At 38.4% G+C, this 20,923-nt stretch overlaps 2 protein-coding genes across 4 annotated transcripts in view; both read right to left on the bottom strand.

The window, feature by feature from the left end:
• The window catches only part of LOC134225470 (dnaJ homolog subfamily B member 6), a 431,651-nt gene that overhangs the window by 240,638 nt on the left and 170,090 nt on the right, over positions 1-20,923 (bottom strand). The window lies entirely within an intron of this gene.
• LOC134225468 (histone H3.3A-like) lies at positions 14,530-15,269 on the bottom strand. Its single transcript, XM_062705561.1, has one exon. It carries the CDS (start codon positions 15,190-15,192, stop codon positions 14,782-14,784), a length of 411 nt encoding a protein of 136 aa, XP_062561545.1. The 5' UTR covers positions 15,193-15,269; the 3' UTR covers positions 14,530-14,781.

The following is a 20,923-nucleotide window of genomic DNA, read 5'->3' as shown; positions in this document are numbered from 1 at the left end:
AGAATTAAAAATCGACCACATGCTCAACTTGTATTGACTGTAAAGGTAAGGTAAGATCCATCCGATTAAAACGACTCAAAATTGTGTTTACATCAAGTCAAGTATTCTAATAACAACCCGTGACCCAAGTTATCAATTTGGATCTCTTTGAAAAAGTCTTTCTGAAGATTGGTCCTACTGTGTGCATGCGCGCTGACCTATTTGGAAATTTTGGAATTAAGGAACATAGGAACGTCGGAACTTAGGAATTTTGGAGTATAGAAAGTTTAGAGCTTAGGAATTTAGGAATTTAGAACTTAGGTATTCAAGAAATTAGGAATTTAAGAACATAGAAAATTCTGAATTTCTATGAACTTGGGAATTTTGGAATTTAGAAATTTGAGAATTTGGGAATATAGGAATATTGAAACTTCGGAAATTAGGAATTTGGGAATTTAGGAGCATATGAACTTAGGAATTTAGGAATATCGGAATTTAGAAATTTAGGTGTTTAGGAAATTAGATATTTCGAAATTTGGGAGTTCAGAAGTCCCGTTTTTCTCCTTGAAATGCCAGAGATAGAATTCCAGCAGTTCCTCCAAGAATTCTCCATGAGAAGCCCACAGCAATTCTTCCGGAATTTCCTCCTGGAGTTCCTACAAAATTCCAGCCTGAGATTCTTCCAAGAATGTCATATGAAATTCCTCTAAGAATTCCCTCCCTTCCATCAAAAATTCCTCCTGGAGTTGCTACACTAGAGATTTTTTTAGAGTTCCTCCACAAAATCTTCCTGCTACTTCTCCTGTAATCTCTGTTAAACTTCTATAAAGGAGTCTCTTTGGGAATGTCTCTTGAAGTTCTTCTAGGAATCATTCCTGAAGGTGCCTTTAGAAATCCCTTTTGAAGTTCAAATGTTTCTCCTGGGATTCCTCCTAGAGTTTCTACAGAAATTCATCCTGAAGTTCCTATCCTTTAATTCTTCCAGGAGTTCGTTTTGGAAGTCAGTCCAGGAATTACTCCTGAAGTTTTCCCAATATTGTTTCCTAAAGTTTTGATTCCTCCATAAAATCCTATAGCATTTCCTCCAGAAAGGTCTCCTATAGTTTTCCAGCAGATATTTCTCCTGGAGTTGATCAAGTTATTTTTTCTGAAGTCAATCCTAAAGTTTTACCAGGAATGTTCCTTCAGACATATTTCCTGGAACACCTCCAGTGATTCTATCTTTGTTGGTTCCTCCAGAGATTCCTTCTAGATTCTTCCAGTCAGAAATTGCTCCTGTCTCTTCTAGGAATCCATCCTGAAGTTCCTTTTTGAATTCCTCCTGTAGTTGCTACAGTTTTCTACAAACACTCCCCCTAGAATTCCTTCTTAATTTATTCCTACAGTTCCTCCAAGACTTCCTTCTGAAGCTCCTGCAAAGATTTTTCTTGAAGTTCCTCCAATAATTTCACCAGAAGTACCCCCAGGAAATCATCCTGGAGTTCTTCTAGGACAGCGGTTCTCAACCTGGGGTGCATGTACCAGGGAATACAAATGTGATTGTACAAATCGTGGGTGGCTATACAATGCTCAATTAAAGCTCCATCTGGAATAAGGGCGAATGTCGCAAGAGAAGACACTCCCCGTCGACCCCCTCTCCCTTAAACAAAAGTGACAAGCAGCAGATCTCTCTGTGGTTTATCACTTCAGAACGAAAGAAAACAATGCGAACTTGCATTCTGAGGTGATAAACTGCAAAGAAACTCCCCGCCTGTCACTTTCATTCAAATGAGGGGAAGTCGACGAAGAGAACTCTCTCCCGCGACACCCGCCTTCTTACCAGACAGAGCTTGAATTGAGCAATCTACTGTATATTGTCGCAAATTGGTACTTGGGATTAGTACCTTTTCCTATACAGTAGCAGTTGTATACCTGGCCACGTCCTTACAATCACGGAAGGAAGGGAAGGAATGTTAGTTCAACATCTACTAGTGAAGATGCAGGGAACCCATACTACCTTCATAGATGTATCGGGAAGGAAAATTTGTGTTAGTGGGAAAGGTGAATAATAGGGAGCTCTATTCGACAATATAGAGCGTTTGTCAATAACAGTATATGCTGTAAAAGTAATAAAATATATTCATCAATTTACTTACGAACCGTCCTAAGGAAAAAACAAAACAAAACACAAAATTTCGGCAAATCGCGCGATCGTTCTGCCGTCCGAAACAAGAGCCAACACGCACTGAACTCGACTGTGGGAGAAAAGATCAAAATGACAAAAATTTGAATGACTAAAATCTAGGATCTAGAGGTTTGGAAACGCTGAAACGCTGGTTCGAGCACTTCGAACAACTTTTTCAAGTGCCAGCCAGGCCATCACCACCTCGGCATGATCTGCCTAGGATCCGACGTATAACACGCGTCAATACCGAAGCTCCATCCAAAGCATGAAATCGAATAAAGCCCCAGGGGTCGACCGCATATCAGCCGAGATGCTCAAAGCTGACCCCATGACATCCGCTCAACTACTGCATCGTTTATTTCGTAATAACTGGAACACCGCAACTTTCCCGGTCGACTGGATGCAAGGTATCTTAGTGAAGGTGCCCAAAAAGGGTGACCTGACTGTATGCGATAACTGGCGAGGCATTATGTTGCTGTGTACCGTTCTCAAAGTTCTATGCAAAATTATCCTAGCCCGGATTCAGGAGAAGATCGATGCGACTCTCCGGCGGCAGCAGGCCGGAAGATCCTGTGTGGACCATATTGTCACGCTCCGTATCATTCTGGAGCAGGTCAACGAATTCCAAGAGTCCCTTTACTTGGTATTCATTGACTACGAAAAAGCTTTCGACCGTCTCAATCACGAGAATATGTGGGGCGCCCTGAGACGCAAGGGGCTTGCTGAGAAAATCATCGGCCTCATCGAGGCACAGTACGAGGCTTTTTCGTGTAGAGTGCTGCACAATGGGGTCCTGTCCGACCCTATCCGGGTCGTAGCTGGTGTGAGGCAAGGATGTATTCTATCATCGTTACTGTTCCTCATCGTAATCGACGAGATGCTGGTAGATGCGATTGACCGTGAACCAAACCGCGGGCTGTTATGGCAGCCTATAACCATGGAGCACCTAAACGACTTCGAATTGGCTGATGACGTTGCGCTCCTCGCGCAACGGTGCTCTGATATGCAGAGTAAGCTCAACGTGCTTGCTGAGCGCTCCTCTTCGGCAGGATTAGTCATCAACGTCAACAAAACCAAATCTTTGGATGTTATGGAGACTCCTTCCAGTTTCACAGTAGCCGGGAAACCAGTGGAGAATGTTGAAAGCTTCCAATATCTTGGTAGCCAAATGGCGTCAGACGGCGGTACCAAGATCGACACGGATCAAGAAAGCAAGGGCTGCCTTTGTGAGTTTAAGAAAGATCGGGAAATACAGGCAAATAAGTGAACGCACCAAAATACGAATTTTCAATTCTAACGTGCTGTTATACGCTAGCGAAACCTGATGTGTATCAGTGGAGAACACTCAACGGCTGCAAGTGTTTATTAACAGATGCCTGCGGTATATAATTCAGCCCTGGTGGCCTCACAACTGGATCTCAAACAACGAGCTCCATCGTCGTTGTCACCAGAGGCCGATAGCAACATAAATTCGGGATCGGAAGTGGGGCTGGGTCGGCCACACTCTACCTAGGGGCGGAAACGAAATCTGTAAACAAGCATTAGACTGGAACCCAGCGGGACATCGCAGCAGAGGCAGACCCAGAGGCTCATGGCGGCAAAGCTTCAATAAAGAAATAAAAGACAACAGGTTAAAGCGATAGCCGGGCAACGCTCAGGATGGAGATCTTTCAAGTCGGCCCTTTGCACCACCGGAGGTGTACAGGATCCATAAGTAAGTAAGTCCTTCCCTTATTTCTTTATTGTCCTATTTTTTTAGAGAAAATTTCTAATTCTTCATGGAAATTTTATTTTACTGCCATTTAGGCTTTCCTTAAGTTCCGACAAAAGCTCCCCGAAAAATTCTTACAAAAGTTCTATTTGAAATTTCTTCTTGAAATGCCCGAACAAATCCTGAAGTTCATCCAGGAATATCTTCTGGAATTCCCCTAGGAAATCCTATAGGATTTGCTCCGAAAATGTCCCCTAGAGTTCCTCCAAGAATTCGCCATGAGGAGCCCACAGCAATTCCTCCGGAAATTCCTCTTGGAGTTCCTACAAAATTCCATCCTGAAGTTCTTCCAAGAATGTCTCATGAAATTCCTCCAAGAATTCCCTCTCCAATTCCACCAGAAATTCCTGGAGCTGCTATACTCAATATTTCTGAGAGTTCCTCCACAAAATCTTCCTGTAATTCCTCCAGTAATCCCTACTTGGGTTCCTCCAGAAAATCCTCCTGAAGTCTTTTTAGGAATGTCTCGTGGAGTTCTTCTAGGAATCCTTCCTGAAGTTTCACAAGCAAATCCTTTTGGAATTCCTCCTGAAGTTGCTCCAGGAATTTCACTTGAAGTTGCTTCAGAAATTACTTGTAGAATTCCTGCAGGTGTTCTGTGTGTTCTAGAGTTCCTTCAAATAATTCTTCTGGGATTTTTCCTAGAGTTCTTATAGGAATTAATCCTGAAGTTCCTACAGAAATTCATCCTGAAGTTCCTTCAGGAACTCATCCTGGAAGTCAGTCCAGGAATTTCTGCTGAAGTTTCTCCAGGATTTTTTTCTAGAGTTCGTTTAGGATTTTTTTCCTGGAGTTCATTTAGGATTTCTTCCTAGAGTTCTGGAATTCCTCCTGGAAAACCTTCAAGAATTCCTCCTGGAGTTCATCCAGGAATATCTTCTGGAGTTTCTCCATAAAATCCTATAGTTAGCATTTCCTCCAGAAAGGTCTTCTAGAGTTCTCCAGCAGGTATTCCTCCAGGAGTTAATCGAGTAATTCTTTCTGAAGTCCATCCGGAAGTTTTACCAGGAATGTTCCTTAAGAAATTCTTCCAGGAACACCCACAGTGATTCCTCCTTTGGTTTCTCCAGAAATTCCTCCTGGAGTTCCTGTAGGAATGTCTCCTAAAGTTCTTCTAGGAATCCATCCTGAAGTTCCACAAGCAAATTCCTCCTGAACCTGCTGTATGTATGCCACAGTTTTTTCTACAGGAAAGAATTTCTAGTAACTGTTCCTCCAAACATTTCTCCTGAGATACCTCCAGGAGTTCCTCCAAAAATTTCTCTAGAATTTCCTTTAGGAGTTCTTCCAGTAGTTCATCCAGAAATTTATTCATTCCATTTCATTCTTACAGGAATTCCTCTTATAGTGTCACCAGGAAATCCTGGAGTTAGTTCAGAAATACCAGGAATTCCTGCTGGAGTTTCTCCAGGAATTCTTTCTGAGGATCCTCCGAACTGGAGCTGGAGTTCTTCCAAGAATTTACTTTGGAGTTGCTCTAGGAATTCCTCCAGGAATTCATCCTGCAATCCCGACTAGAAGAGCATAACAAAAACTTAACACAATTTCAACATATTGTGATATTTATAACTTATGTTGATACAATTTTGTTCTTATTAGCCATTAACTTTCAAATATTGTAACAGAATTTTATCATAATATATTATTTTTTATCATAACATATTAAATATCATAACACCGAATTGTCCAACAGTAGGCAATTAAAATAACACCTAAGGGAAAGTATCCTGCCATAGTTATCATATCGATGATATAATTTGAAAAGGTTGTCTAATTTGTAATGTTGCTAGTTTCATGTTCTTAAAAATATTCTTGTTCAGACAAAAACTAATATTTCTGATTGTTGATCACAATCTGGTAACCTATCACGACCTGTAAAACATTACAACTGCACAGTAGACAATATATTTTGTATCTGATTCTGTTATAAATTTCTAACAAAACATGTTATTTTTATGATAAAACTGTAACAAAATTTGATAGTTTTTTGTTTCAAGTAGTGTAATTTTTGATAGAAATTTAGATATTTTAACAACATTCTGCACCATGTTTCTAACAAATTTTTAAAAATTTAAAAATTTTAATGTTTTAAAATTTTGTTATAAAAATTTAGTATAACATAATAACATATGTTGATATAATTTTGATATTACCTTCTAGTCGGGATCCTTCCAACAATTAATTCTGGAGTTCGTCTAGGAATTTCTCACTGGAGTTCCTTCAGAAATTCTTTCAGGATTTCCTCTAGGAATTCCTCTTCGCGCTTCTACAGGAATTCATTCTGGAGTTAGAGGTGTACGCCGGTCTAGTAGGGGTCGTACACTTATTATGTAAGCAACTTTTCTGGGATTTTCGACCCCCTCTCCCCCCATTCATTCATTCATTTCATTTATTTAGTTAACATCTAAACAGATAACACTGAATCAACAATTTGACGCCACAATGCACGGTTCGAGGCCGCATCTCTCCATCCTCGGATACGCCCCACGCTCGCCAAGTCGTTTTGCACCTGGTCTGCCCATCTCGCTCGCTGCGCTCCACGCCGTCTCGTACCTGCCGGATTGGAAGCGAACACATGTCCTGCCCATCGTACCCTTCCGGCTTTAGCTACCTTCTGGATACTGGGTTCGCCGTAGAGTTGGGCGAGCTCATGGTTCATTCTTCGCCGCCACACACCGTCTTCTTGCACACCGCCAAAGATGGTCCTAAGCACCCGTCTCTCGAATACTCCGAGTGCTTGCAAGTCCTCCTCGAGCATTGTCCATGTTTCATGTCCGTAGAGGACAACTGGTCTTATAAGCGTCTTGTACATGACACATTTGGTGCGGTGGAGAATCTTTTTCGACCGCAGTTTCTCCTGGAGCCCGTAGTAGGCCCGACTTCCACAGATGATGCGCCTTCGTATTTCACGACTAACGTTGTTGTCAGCCGTTAGCAAGGATCCGAGGTAGACGAATTCCTCGACCACCCCCCATTCATACAAATGATATTTTATTTATATGGTGCGTAAGAAAACGACAGACACCCCCTCCCCCCATAAGTGCTTACGTAATATGTGTACGACCCCAGAAATCATCAACAGCGGCGTTTGTCGTGATTCTGCTTCGGCGTTTCTCGGGGTCGAGTTTTATTTTAGGGTAATAATAGTGGAGGGGGAGGGAAGAGTGTGGAGTGTGACATATTCGACTAGAAATAGGATTTTTATTGCGCAGTTCTGTTTTCTCTATGCGTTTGTTTTGTCACAACTTATTCAGCTGTCTCGGAGCGAAGAAAGCAGAGTATACCATCACAAATTTTACCCTTCGCTCACTTTCAAATCTACGGTGACGGCCATTTCTTTGAAATTCCTCCGTGAAGCTTATTCAGAAGTTCCTTGGTTATATGGGATTTCCTCCGCAAATGTTTCTCAATTTCTCACCTTCTTTTCAATTTCCTGGCCAAATTGCCTTGGCAAATTCTACAATATTTCCTCGGAAAATTCTTTGCAATTTCTTAGGAAATTTCTTCGGTTTTTTTCAGTGAATTCTTCGAAATTTCCATGGCATATTAATCAAAACCTTCTCACTATATTATTCAAAACTTTCTCGGCATATTATTCAAAATTTTCTTAGCAAATTCTTCCGGATTTTTTCGGGAAATTCTTTCTTCGTTTGACGATAATTTCCTCAAGAAATTCTTCACAATTTTCCTCGGAATTTCTTCGAAATCTCCTCGGTTTTGAAATTTCTTCGACATCTCTTCGGTTCGGATTGTTCGAAATCTCCTCGGCCAATTCTACGAAATTTCCTTGTCAAATTCTATGAAATTTTCTCAGCAAAATCTTCAAATTTCTTCATCAATACCTTAGAAATTTCCCAAAAAAATATTCTTAGCAATGACCAGAATGAAGTAATGAATTTATAACAGGTCGAGTTATTTAGTTATGTATCCTTGCTATTACAATTTGCTTCCCATTAGGACACATAAAATGATAACAAATCAAAATAAAGGAACATATGCATAAATTTAATAAAATATTTACTCGAAACGAATGATTTTTTTCTTTTTTTTTGTATCTTCTAGATTTATTAGGCTGACTCGTCTCCGAAACGAATGAATTATATCAACAGTTCTTATTTATATCTGAAGTTGCTATAAGTTTGAAATAATTTTGTTTTGTCGTCCTGATCGGGTTACACTGTTTTTTTTTTGGGAAATTCTTCAGTATTACATTCTTGAATTTTTCGAATTTTCATGGGACATTCTTTGAAATTTTAACTGGAAGTTTTTAGAATTTTCACGGAAAATTCTATATTTAACATCGTAAAAATTAGCTGTTGAATTTTGTTTCTCACATTTCTACAAATTTTGACCAGCGTGAAAAATTATATATCAGCGGTGTGAGCTATTACAACAGTTCCTGGATGAATTCCGGAAGTAACTCTAAGATGAACTTTTGGAGAGATTCCAAGATTAATTTCTGAGGGAAGTCCAGGAGGAATTTTGGGTTGAACGAGCTCCATGAGAAATTCATGAAGAAACTTCAAAATGAATTTCTGGTGTAACTCCAAGAAGGAATTCCTGGAGAACCTCCAGGATGAATTTCTGGAGAAACTCCAAGATGAATTCCGGGAAAACGAGGAGGAGGTCCAGGAGGGCAACCTGGAGAGTCTTCTGACGGAACTCCAGGAGTAATTTCTGAAAGAACTCCAAAAGAAATTGATGGAGGAACTTAAAATGAAATACCTGAAGGAACTCCCCGAGGAATTCTTGGTGGAGCTTCGAGAGAAATCCATGTCCTAACTCCAGGATGCATTTTTGGAGGAACTGTGCAAGGAATACTTGTAGGAACTCTAGACGAAATTCCTGGAGGATTTTCTGTAGGAGCTCCTGGGGGAATTGATGAAGGAACTCCAGGAGGAATTGGTAGGAATTACATGAGAAATATTTTGAGGAGCTTCAGGAGAAATTCCTGAAAAAAATCGACGGAATTTCTGTAAGAACTGCAGGAGAAATTCCTGGAAAATTTCTAATAGAAGCTTCAGGAACAATTCAGGAAGGAAGTTCAGGATGCATTTCTTTAGGAATTTTGGGAGGAAAACCTGGACTACTTCCAAGAGGAATTTCTTGATGAACTACAAGAGACATTTCTGGAGAGCTGCAGAAAGAACTTCCAGACCAGTTAGTCATAACAAAATTTTATCACAATTATATCAATATGTGTTACAAAAAACAAATACTTGTAATAATTTTGTTATAAATTCTCTGTCAAAAATGTAGGAAAGAGAATTTCATGATCGTCATAACATGATTATAACATAATGTGTTATGTTTATTTTTACCGAAAAAACACATTTTAGGTAAATAGGAATTGGTAAAAAACGAAGGTACCACCTTCAGTATAACTTGAACCTACCTTCGAAGTTGAACCAGCTGGACAAAGTTATTGCCTACATTATGGATAGTCATAACCTTTTCAAGAACATAATTTGTTATATAATAAGCTATTCTCACTTCTTTTTATGTAACATATCGTGTTTTATTTTTTTTCAATTAATAATATATTTAGTAATATTTTTGTTAAAACAATTTTTGTTACAATTTTTGTTATTTTAACTACTAATGGTACATGTTTTATAACAACCGCTGTTATAAGAATGTGCTGTAACAGAATAACAAGTTGTGATATAAATCTGTTACTATCCACTGGTTGGGTTCTGCTGAAGTTCCTTCATGAATTTTCCTTTTGTAATTCCTTCAGGAGATCCTTCTGTACTTCTTCTTGTAGTTGCCCAAGAGTTCCACCATGAATTTCTCTTAGAGTTCCTCAAAAAATTTTTCCTGGAATGCACCCAGACGTTCATTCTAAAGTTTCTTCTGAAATTCTTTCAGACGTTTCTGTTGTAATTCTTTCAGAAGGTCCTCCGGAAATACCTCTGGATGTTTCTTGAATTCCTCCTAAAATTCCTGGATTTCCTACATAAGTTTCTCCTGAAATTCCTCCAGAAGTTCGCACTGGATTTTCTCTAGTAATTTCTTCAAGATTTCTTTCACGAGTACCTCAACGAACTAACACAAAGGTTCTTTATGGAATTCCTTCTGAACTGCATCCAAAAGTTCTCACTGGAAATCCTCCAGGAGTTCTTCCTTAAACTCCTCTGAGAGTTCCTCCTGGAACTCCTCTAGAAATTATTCGTGGACTTTCTCCAAATATTCCTCATGGAATTCGTAAGAAATTTCCTTTCTAAAACTACGATAGAAATTTCCTCAAGATTGTACAACTTTTCTTTAGGTTATCATCAATGAATTCCTGCTGGAGTTACTTCAACAATATCTGTTAGGAATTTAATTCAGGACTCTACTAGGTTTTTTGAGAATTCCTTGAACAAATTCTCTGAGAATACTTCCAAGAATTAAACTGAATATCTTCTTCTTAAACTGAAAATGATCTTCACTGAAAGTCATTCCTGTCTCAATAGAAGAAATCCCCTCATAATTCCAAATGAAATGCCCCAGATCTTCAGAATGAATAATAAATTCCCCAGAATTCCAGAAGGAATTCCCCACAATTTATTAGAGTTACTTAAACATGTTGATATTCTTGAAAGATTTTCTAAAATAACTGCAGGATTCCCTAGAATTGTTATAAAAGCTTGAGTATTTGACTCTTTTTTTAATTTCTAGTGCAGAGGTTCCCAAACTTTTTGGATATGCGACCCACCTAGCAGAATTCCAAATTGGATAAAAATGGATAAAAATGAGTACGCGTTAGATTGAATAAATCATAATAAATAGCTTCATATCCCATCTCTGTATTTTTTTCTTTCTGAATTGGATGTGGAATTTGATTGGATTTGGATGAGATTTGATTTGGATTTGATTTGGATAGGTTTTAGATTGAATTAGGATTGTATTTGAATTGGATTTGGCTATGAATTAGATTTGGATTGGATTAGGATTGGATTAGAATTCGATTTGGATTTGATTTTGATTGGATTTAGATTGGAATTGGATCGAATTTGTATTGTATTTAGATTAGATTCGAATAAGATGGATTTGATTTGGATTGGATTTGAATTAGATTTGGATTTAAATTAGATTTGGATTTGACTTGGATTGTATTTAGGTTGTATTTCAATTAGATTTGAAATGGAATTGGATTTGAATTTCATATGGATTGGATTTGAATTGAATTTGGATTGGATTTGGATTGGATTTCAATTAGATTTGAAATTGAATTGGAGTTGATATGATTTAGATTTAGATTAGATTCGATTTGGATTAGCTCTGGATTGGATTTTGAGTAGATGTGGATTGTATTGAGCTTTATACTATTTGCCCAAATATCGCGCAGCAAAAGAAGGCTATGACCTCGTCAAGTTTGATATTCTCCAATCATCGAATCATTACCAGGATCGTAATCTAAAAACTGGTATAGATTTGTGGGACAAAATAGTGACAAAGGTATAAATCAAGCATTGTCTTTCGCGACCCACCTTTGACCCACAGTTTGGGAACCCATGTTCTAGTGTTTCCAGATTTCCTGGGAGAATTTTTGAGATACTTTCAGGCAAAAATTGATAGAGAATCCAGTGAGTTCTTGATGGAAATAATTAAGAAGCCTACAATATTATCCCAGACCAGACTGATTATGTTCACACGGACATTGGCGCCTCGCTTCCTCAAGATCTTAGCATTGAACATCTAAAATCGTCATACTTCTTTAAACTGAGATCTGGATGCTCAAAGTGGCTGTTCCACGTTTTTTGCGACCATTGCACTTTAAATATCAAATTTTGGCTCGGTAAGTGTTAGTGTTAATATCGAGTTCGTTGTATCGAACTCACTCATTTCGTGTTTATGTTTACATTCCCTATACATAAACTTGTCTCGAATGTTTCTTTAACTTAAATCGTTCTCTTTCTCTACTCCCATCATGTTGCTTAAATGTATATATTTTTATTAATCAATACACGTCACCAAACCTATTTCCGAGATAAACCGTCATAACCTCAATAGCATAGAGCACACCGGTGGAGCAGACCGTGATGCATGTTAATTCGGTACAATCAATGCTAACAATGGCAACGATGCAGCCTCACAAAAGCCCATCAACAAACAGCAACAAAAACCAATTAATAGGAATCAAGCATGAAATTAATTCCGGCTGGCATTGAAGGAGCACATATTTTACCGACTAGTAATTGTTTTCCAATCAGCCCTGATTGTTTTCTCTGGTCGACATGGCCCGAGCGCGACGATTAAATCGATTATTTTCAACACCTTCAACACCATTGTTCAAAATCATGACCGCGTTCGATCACTAGGGAAAAGTGGTCAATCGTTTGACAGGGAACTTCCGCAACTATTCCTATGCATTATTAAAATATTTAAAAAATTTCATTGTTGAGAGCATTAAATTCTCAAAAGTTTCAAACTGTTCATCACTGGTCCCAGTGTCTCAGTTTTAGCTACATTCCCGTACAGGTACAGGTTGCCATTGATTGAAAAAACTGCTGCTAATCTCTTTTCGGATACCAAAGCCAAAGTCGAACCGTGGCTTCTCCCATGTGCGGCTGTCAGCGTTTGGTTTTCTGTTGTCCTACTCCGGGGCGCGCATCAGGTGAGATTACCATGAAATCTCATTTTACGATGGTGGTGCGACATTTCCCCCAAGGAAATAATCATGGACCAGTTGGTAGCGTGCCCGAGCAATGGCTGGCCACTGAGTAGGTGCATATATGAAGATAAACGTATGACACATGACGGTAATCCTGCGGAAAGCTACTAGCGGCGACGGAGAGCCCATTTGTGTCATATCGTAATCCACCAAATGAAAGTAGGTCGCACAGTTCCTTTCCGGAAGGCTGATGCAGTTTTGGTCTGCTGCCAAGAGGACACCATGATGGGAAAGGCCATTAATCTGATGGTGACCGGAACTATGGCCGAGAAAACTTTCGAGGAAACCGATTGTAGGTCATTGTTTCTTTCAGCATATCGAAAGTGGTATTGTTAAGAAGATTCACAGTATTTGTATCAACATTAACAAAACTAAGACATCTGATATTTGCACAATTCATAATGTTTATTTGAGTGGTGTACAAGGCTTTAAGAACGAACTTTGATTTAGAAGTTCAAAAGTTAAATACATAGTGCACCTTGTGTGGAAATCTCGTTCGAAAAACAGTTCGTAGAGAGGGACCTTCCTCTAAGAAGTAATATGCTTGGCTACAAACCAGGACTGTCCTGTGCTTGGTCTCATTTTCAGTTCGGTCATAGGAATTTTTGTTGGTTGTAAATTTACTCCGCTTCCCTGACTTAAGAGTACATCTACAAAAAAAATTAAATTGATAATAATGCGGAATTTACAGCTTTAATATCTTAACCAGCTAATAAATTTGATAAAAAAAATGAGATTGATGTTTTTTAACATCAATAACTATACCAACTATTGCTTGCACCACTAATGAATTAAACCCGAAATTATTAGTTGAATATTTTTGATTTGTTGATTTGTTTGGTTTGAACACACATCGCAAGGGGTAACAAATGACTTAAGTTCTATTTTTACAAACCTAATCTGTGGCGAGGGAATATGATGCTTACCTGAAATTAAAGAGAAAATGCAAATAATTAATATGAATCGCAATGTTATCGATATGATTTTCTAATATTACCCAGAAGAAATTCGATTTGTTAGATATAATTCCTGTTTATCAAATCTATATAAACATATCCCATTTTTATATCCGTTGATGCTAAAGAACGAAAGTTAAACTTTTGTGGCTGTTACTTACATCAATCACGAAAATCCGAAACACACAGAAGGAAAGCAAGAACCCGCCTTTCTTCCGAAGAAGATTTTCTGTTAACGTCCTAGAGGGTCACAGTTGCCGTACGTGATGCCGCCGAGTGAGCACGTAGTGGTTGTTGCACTTGTACGCCACATCATGCAACCTCACCATCCATCAACCCAGCTTCCTGGTAATGGAATTTAAGATGAGCAAGCACGGTTGATGCTGGATGGCATCACGTTTCTAGGTCGAGGGCATACACAACGAATCGGCTACATCACACTTGAACCTTGTTTCGGAAAACATCTGCTCTCTCTCTCTCGTTGGCGTAGAGTAGAGGTGGGCATCGAGCCAAACCCCAATGTGGTTGAAATATTGCACAGTTTAAACCAAACACTCAACCCGCCCGCCACGAGCCATAAGCTGCATTCATGGTGGATAAGATCGATATACTTTTGCTCGAAGACAGCTGGACCGCAGTCGGGGCCGCTCCACTCTGCAGAATCGATATCACTTCCAAAGATGGAAAACAGCTTGATTCGACCGTGGTGGTCCGAAAGCACACTTTTCCATTATGACCAAATTGGTGGGTATGAGAGGCAATGTGAAAGCAATTGCGCGACCACACACACGATATTGTGTGTTGGCGTTTACTCTAGTGCTTAGTGAATCAATCAACGCCTTAACACATAATATCACATAATGCCTGCTGCTGTTGACATTTTGTTACCCACATGATCTTTTTTGTACAACGATAATTACGACGGTTCATTACAACAACGAAACATAACTTATATAAGCAGCAATAAAACCCTTAATATTCTTATAGATTAAATTTGTTTAATTTCATTACGGCTCTTCAGATTATACTCCAGTATTAATTTCATTGTATTAACATTATGTCAAAACTAAAATAAGCTTGAAACTTGTCCAAGCCAAGACTACAAAGGACATTCTGCAGTATTTTTTCAACTACTTAGATTTCTAGTAAATAGAAATCTAAGAAAGTTACAAAACCAAACTCTTTTGAAAAGCATTTTGTGGCCCTGAAAAGGGCCGTTTGGTTCTGCTGCTCCTAACTCTGCCCCAGCGCTTTACGCCCTCTCGCCACGGATCCGTCGAGCCAGCTGCATGTCCTTCGGCATTATGGTGACCCGCTTGGCATGGATCGCACAAAGATTCGTATCCTCGAACAGGCCCACCAGGTAGGCTTCGCTGGCTTCCTGCAGGGCACCGATGGCGGCACTCTGAAAGCGGAGATCCGTCTTGAAATCCTGCGCGATCTCGCGGACCAACCGTTGGAAGGGAAGCTTCCGGATCAGCATCTCGGTCGATTTCTGGTAGCGACGGATTTCACGCAGGGCCACCGTTCCGGGCCGATAGCGATGAGGTTTCTTGACGCCGCCGGTAGATGGTGCACTTTTGCGAGCCGCCTTTGTGGCCAGCTGCTTGCGGGGAGCCTTTCCGCCGGTGGATTTGCGTGCAGTTTGCTTGGTACGAGCCATTGTTTATATTTTATAACGGTGACAAAAGCTTTCCCGACTTGAACTTCTACAATGGTACGATAAAAACACTTCGAATGTTGTTCACTGAATGATACATTTGGCTTAACTGAATTTTGTTTTATAATCCAGAGGTACAATCATATGATGAAACGGGTAGACAATTATGATGTTTTTAGTGTACCTATGTTTTGGGAAACAAATGGGCGTGTAAGAAATACCGATAACTAGGAATAGCAAACTAACTACCTGGTAAATGTAATTGTTTGTAATTTGTAATGTAATTATTTGCAGATAAAATGGCGAAAAAATTGAATACTTTGGGGAATTAAAAGAATACTTTGACAATAATATTGTTATTTTATTCTCATGAATTTTTAGAATGAGCGAGCAGCCATGCCATAGTACCACAGAAAACGTGAAATGCAAACAAAATGATCCAGTCGAAATTGTTGTGACTTTTGATACCAGTTCAAGAACAAGGGCTGATATAAACGGACTAGGCAAATTTTCAGATTTCCCGTTTAAATATTCAGCAAGATAATTCGATAAAGATGCTCGCAACAGTTCCGAAATAGGCGCTAAGGTACTTAAATCTGGTATTTATGCCGATGAATAAGTTGAAAAAAAAATGGAATGGATTTCTAGTAGTAGCAAGTTATATGCAGCTTCAAATAATTCTGTATCACATTTTAGTGATAATGAAGCAACTGATTCTAGAGATTCGAGGATAATAGATCACAAAGGCTTTTTGCTTTCAAACTAATATCGATGTGATTTAAAATGTGGAACAGACGTTACATCAGAACATTTGTTTGTTTCATTAAAATGTTTCTTATGCTTTTTTAAATTATGATTATCAAAATCGCCCGAATTCTGAACTTTAGTTCCTCTTGGGTCGAACAGCGCCCGCAACGCACAAACATATGATACAAGTTATTCGAAGTTTGAGCCAATTTGCACAGCGTGTTCAGCGTTGAACATGAATAGTAGAAAGAACATTTTCAGAAATTTCTCCGATTATTGTTCTTCCTCATCATGGAATGACTAAAAATATTCTATCCGAAGTATTTTTAGATATATATCCCAAAAATCCCGCTACATTTCTAACAAAAATATCAAAATGCTTAAAAAAAGTTGTCGATAGGCTTTCGGCAGAAATGCTCAGAGGATTCTTAAAAAAGTTCTTTGAATGCCTTTAAAAAATGATTTTTTAAAGGTTCTCTGCAACAAATCTTTTTTTTTTTGCTTTTTATAAAGGGCCAATGCTGGCTCGCCTCTTTCTAGAGAAGATTTCAGCGCATTATTTTGGAAGAAATCTATCCTTATGATATTGCTGTAATTTGGACAATTTTTAAGATTTTCTGGCCGAATTCTTTAAAAACTTCCCGAACAGCTTAAGTCAACCAAAAATGGTTACAGCACCTTGATTGTGTCTGAAACTGGTCACATATTTATTTATTTATTTTTAATCCATCTGACAGAAGTTCTCATGAATGCTACTGAAACTATTCAAACATTAATTGGACGCATCTTCTTCTTCTTATTGGCATTACATCCCCACACTGGGACAGAGTCGCCTCGCAGCTTAGTGTTCATTAAGCACTTCCACAGTTGTTAACTGCGAGGTTTCTAAGCCAGGTTACCATTTTTGCATTCGTATATCATGAGGCTAACACGATGATACTTTTATGCCCAGGGAAGTCGATACAATTTCCAATCCGAAAATTGCCTAGACCGGCACCGGGAATCGAACCCAGCCACCCTCAGCATGGTCGTGCTTTGTAGCCGCGCGTCTTACCGCACGGCTAAGGAGGGCCCCATAGGACGCATATAACGTTTAATTTTCTTAAATTTTTAGACAGCGAATATCGGTGAAATCTTGTGTTGTCCTCATGATGAACCCCAGCTGACGTTTTGCACGATCGATGATTTCTGAACGATGATCGTTGAAGGTTAGTCTGGAATCAAGCAGGATACCCAAATCATTTTTTTACTGACCCTCTGAATAGTTGTTTCGCCAATTTCCATTTTAACAGTGGCTGTAGAGCGATGGAAGGTTATCACGAAGCACTTATTGATGCTGAGCGACAAGCGATTAACTTCGCAACAATGGACGAAAGCGTTTAACAAGGGTTTGCTGTCGTTCTCAGTCGGCTAGATTTTCAACAACAACATTAATCTTGAGATCATCACCATATAAAAGTTTGTTTGTAATATCCATGTTTGTTAACAAAATGTCTGTGAAAAAATGTTTGTGAAAAATGTTAATTTGAATATATGTCTTTTTATAGACGTATGATGATGGCTGAAGGCCAGTAAGCCGAAACGCGCCACGGAAAATTATGCTGTTTCTGTTCATTATCACCGAGAAAAGCAAATATTGCGGAAAAATTAAACAAAACAAATAAAATTAAATTAAAAAAAAAACTTCCTTCCTCTCCCTAGTTACGGTGAAGATGATCATGGCCAGGAGTAGTAATCCTCATGCTTTTGTTATTTTGTTTAAGACTGGGATCAAGGACCACTCCCCTTCTTGATTTCTGATAGCATTCTAGATAAGGATCTCGAAAGTAAAACATGAGTATCACTAGTGTCTAATCTACGTGTTACACCGTAACAATGCTAATGACTTTGGATGGACATGAAATGTATGAAGGAATAAGATTAGGGACAAAAGGTCGAAAGGCAAAACGTTGAAAAGCAAAAGGTCGAAGAGACAAAATGTCATAAAGGACTACCTTCTTCATTATCTCTTTCTTTTTCCTTCTTCCGTCTTCCTCCATCATTCTTCTGTCTCCCTTCCTCCATCTGCCATCTTTCGTCTTCTTTCTTCCCCATCCCTCTCTCCTTTTTATTTAATCCTTCTTTTTTTCTTCCATTTTCTTATTTTTTCTGCTATCCTCTTTCTTTGTTCTTCCTTATTTATTTTTCCTTCTTCAGACTTTCTCTTCCCTTCTTCATTGTTACTCCTCCTGTCTCCCCTCATCTTCCCCCCTTCTTCCGTTTTCCTGGTTTTCCCTTTCGTCCTTTTTCAATTCTCCTCCTTCCTTCTTCCTACTTTTTTTCCTTCGTTACTTCCTGCTTCCGTCATCCTTATTTTTCTTTTCTTCCTTTTTTTTATTTTTTCCATTTTTTTCTCCCCACTGCATTTTTCCTTTTTGTCATCTTCCTTTTTTTTTCTCATCTTCTTCCACCTTTTACCTTGTTTTTTCACCTTTTGTCCTTCATTAAACCATTTAGTCCCTTTCGACTTGTGTCCTCTTCTGTCCTTTTCGACATTTTGTCCTATCGGCGTCTTTTTTTGTGGAAAATCATCCAGTGGTCATAGATTGTCGACCGCAAGTGAAAATTTCCCGTTAGATTCTGACAACCGTTTGTTCGCTGTTGGCGGTTATAGAAGCGCAATACAGTCAAACCTTCATGAGTCAATGTTCTATGACTCGATATCGACTCATGGAAGCAAGCTATGCCTTATTTAAAAATATTTTCTGGGTTACTCAAACAAAATTTAATTTCCAATGATTTCCTATTCCACATCTTGATATTTCCATGAGTCGATTGTCCCTTCAATATCGACTCATGGAGGTTTGACTGTATATAGACAAATCCAAGTAAAAATAAGAAGAAGACACACGACGGTGTTAACTTTGACAGATCCTACAGCACAGCATAGTATTTTCCGTATCATACCTCAATCAGATTTTAATTACATTTTGTCTAGAATTTATTATAAGCATTTTAAAATGATCTCTCTATGCTGTGCTGTAGGATCTGTCAAAGTTAACACCGTCGTGTGTCTTCTTCTTATTTTTACTTGGATTCGTCTATAAAGCAAATTATTCTGCATTTTAATTATCGTTTTACAGTCAAGAGAGTTGGTTTGTCAGTTATTTTGTTTACAGTGCAAAACACAATCGCAAAATTCTATCAAAAATGTCGTCCAGAGTTGTCCTACACTTTTGAGAAAAATCTGCTCTTTTTTCACCATTTTCAACAATCAGTGTAATACACAGTGTTGATAGAATCATGCTCAAATCTCACTCACCGAAGCCCTATGCGCGAGCTGACTCGCTTGCGATTCTGCTAGGAGATCATCGCGCATGAGTTTATCACGCAGAATCGCATCGTTTCGCTCATTCGCCAAAAAAAAAGATTTCGCTACAAAAAGTGTCAAAATCCAATCGAAGCGTATTTTATGATTACGTATGGATTTATTATCCATTGTTTTAAGTAAAGAAAGTTATTTCGATGAATTTAACGAAGAAGAACACGCAAAAATCATGCAATGATGCAAATCGCGAGTCGAATCATGGACGATTCTCTGGGCCATGAGTCGGGTGGGGTTTGCCTCGCGCTTGATTTGAATCGTGGATGAGATTTGAGAATTTGAGTTTTTACCAACACTGGTAATACACGCCGGTGTACTTACAGTGCGCGCTGTTGCATTGCTTCGGCGTGTACTATTTTGACAGATGGAAATGACATTTAGAAAATTCAAACATCCATCTACTACAGTCGCCTCTTCACATCTCGATGATGATTATCGAGGTAAAGAGTTATCGAGGAATGGAAGGAAAACTTGAATGAGTACTAAATCGAAAAAAGCTAGTTGGTATGAAAAACGACAACAAAACGAATGTCATCTATTAATTTTGATTTGTTTGTTATTGGCCAAAGGCGGTCTAGTAGCCCAGAAATATGAATATATCGACAAATGGAAATAATAAAAAAAACGACGCATCCTACAAAAAAGTGTAGTGTGGGTGACTATCGCAAAATCAGTCAAACTTTCTAATAAAAATATTGGAAACAATCCAAATTGAGCCCTACACTGAAAAAATACGTTTTGAAAATTAAAAGTCTATTTGTGAAAAAAACGCCCTTTTTGATTTGAATGAAATTTTGTCTCAAGATAGATGATTATGTTCCCTACCAACCGTCCATACATCGCAAGCTGGGCACTTTCTAATAATAACTTTTTCTTGTTGGAATTATTTTCAGTGTATTTTCATCCGAAACTAAACCAATGAATGTAATAATTATCTCAAAACCCCAAACAACTCAATTTTTATAATATTTTGCCTGATTTAGCAACTAAATATATTTTTTTATTAAGAGTAACAATAAAAAAGGTTTATATTATCAAAAAAATATTATATTCCTTTATTCGCTTGTTTAGTTGCGACCAGTTGCGACCAAAACATTGTACTCTGCTTACAGGAATACTTAATATACTTAATATATTTCTGCAGGTTGCTTCTCATGTAATCGAAACAGTCACTCAGCACGATAGAGTCAATGAAAATCTTACCCACCGTATGTACTTGTTATGATAAACACTTTCCTTGTACTCAGTGACTCCGGTTGCCTCTCACTAATACAATCGAACACTGCTGTCATTTGGCGAAAAGGTTTTGTGGTTTTGTTTTTAGCGGGACACTGAAAAATAAAATCAGTTCCAACAAGAAAAAGTTTTTGTTAGAAAAATATTTTTCCTTTAAAATTCCCAGCTTGTATGGACGGTTGCTAGGGAATATTTTTCGAATATTTTTATTAAAGTTTGACTGATTTTGCGATAGTCACCCATACAACACTTCTTTGTAGGATGCGTCGTTTTTCGATTATATCCAATTGAAAAAATCGGCCATTTGCAAAAGATAGTCTGGATCAAATTTAGAAAAACTCAACATAAGCAATCAGAACACTTGCATGTTCCTAAAAAGTTCTATTT

The sequence above is a fragment of the Armigeres subalbatus genome, chromosome 3, assembly GCF_024139115.2.
Source record: "Armigeres subalbatus isolate Guangzhou_Male chromosome 3, GZ_Asu_2, whole genome shotgun sequence".
NCBI lineage: Eukaryota > Metazoa > Arthropoda > Insecta > Diptera > Culicidae > Armigeres > Armigeres subalbatus.
This window is presented reverse-complemented; position numbering and strand designations above follow the sequence as displayed.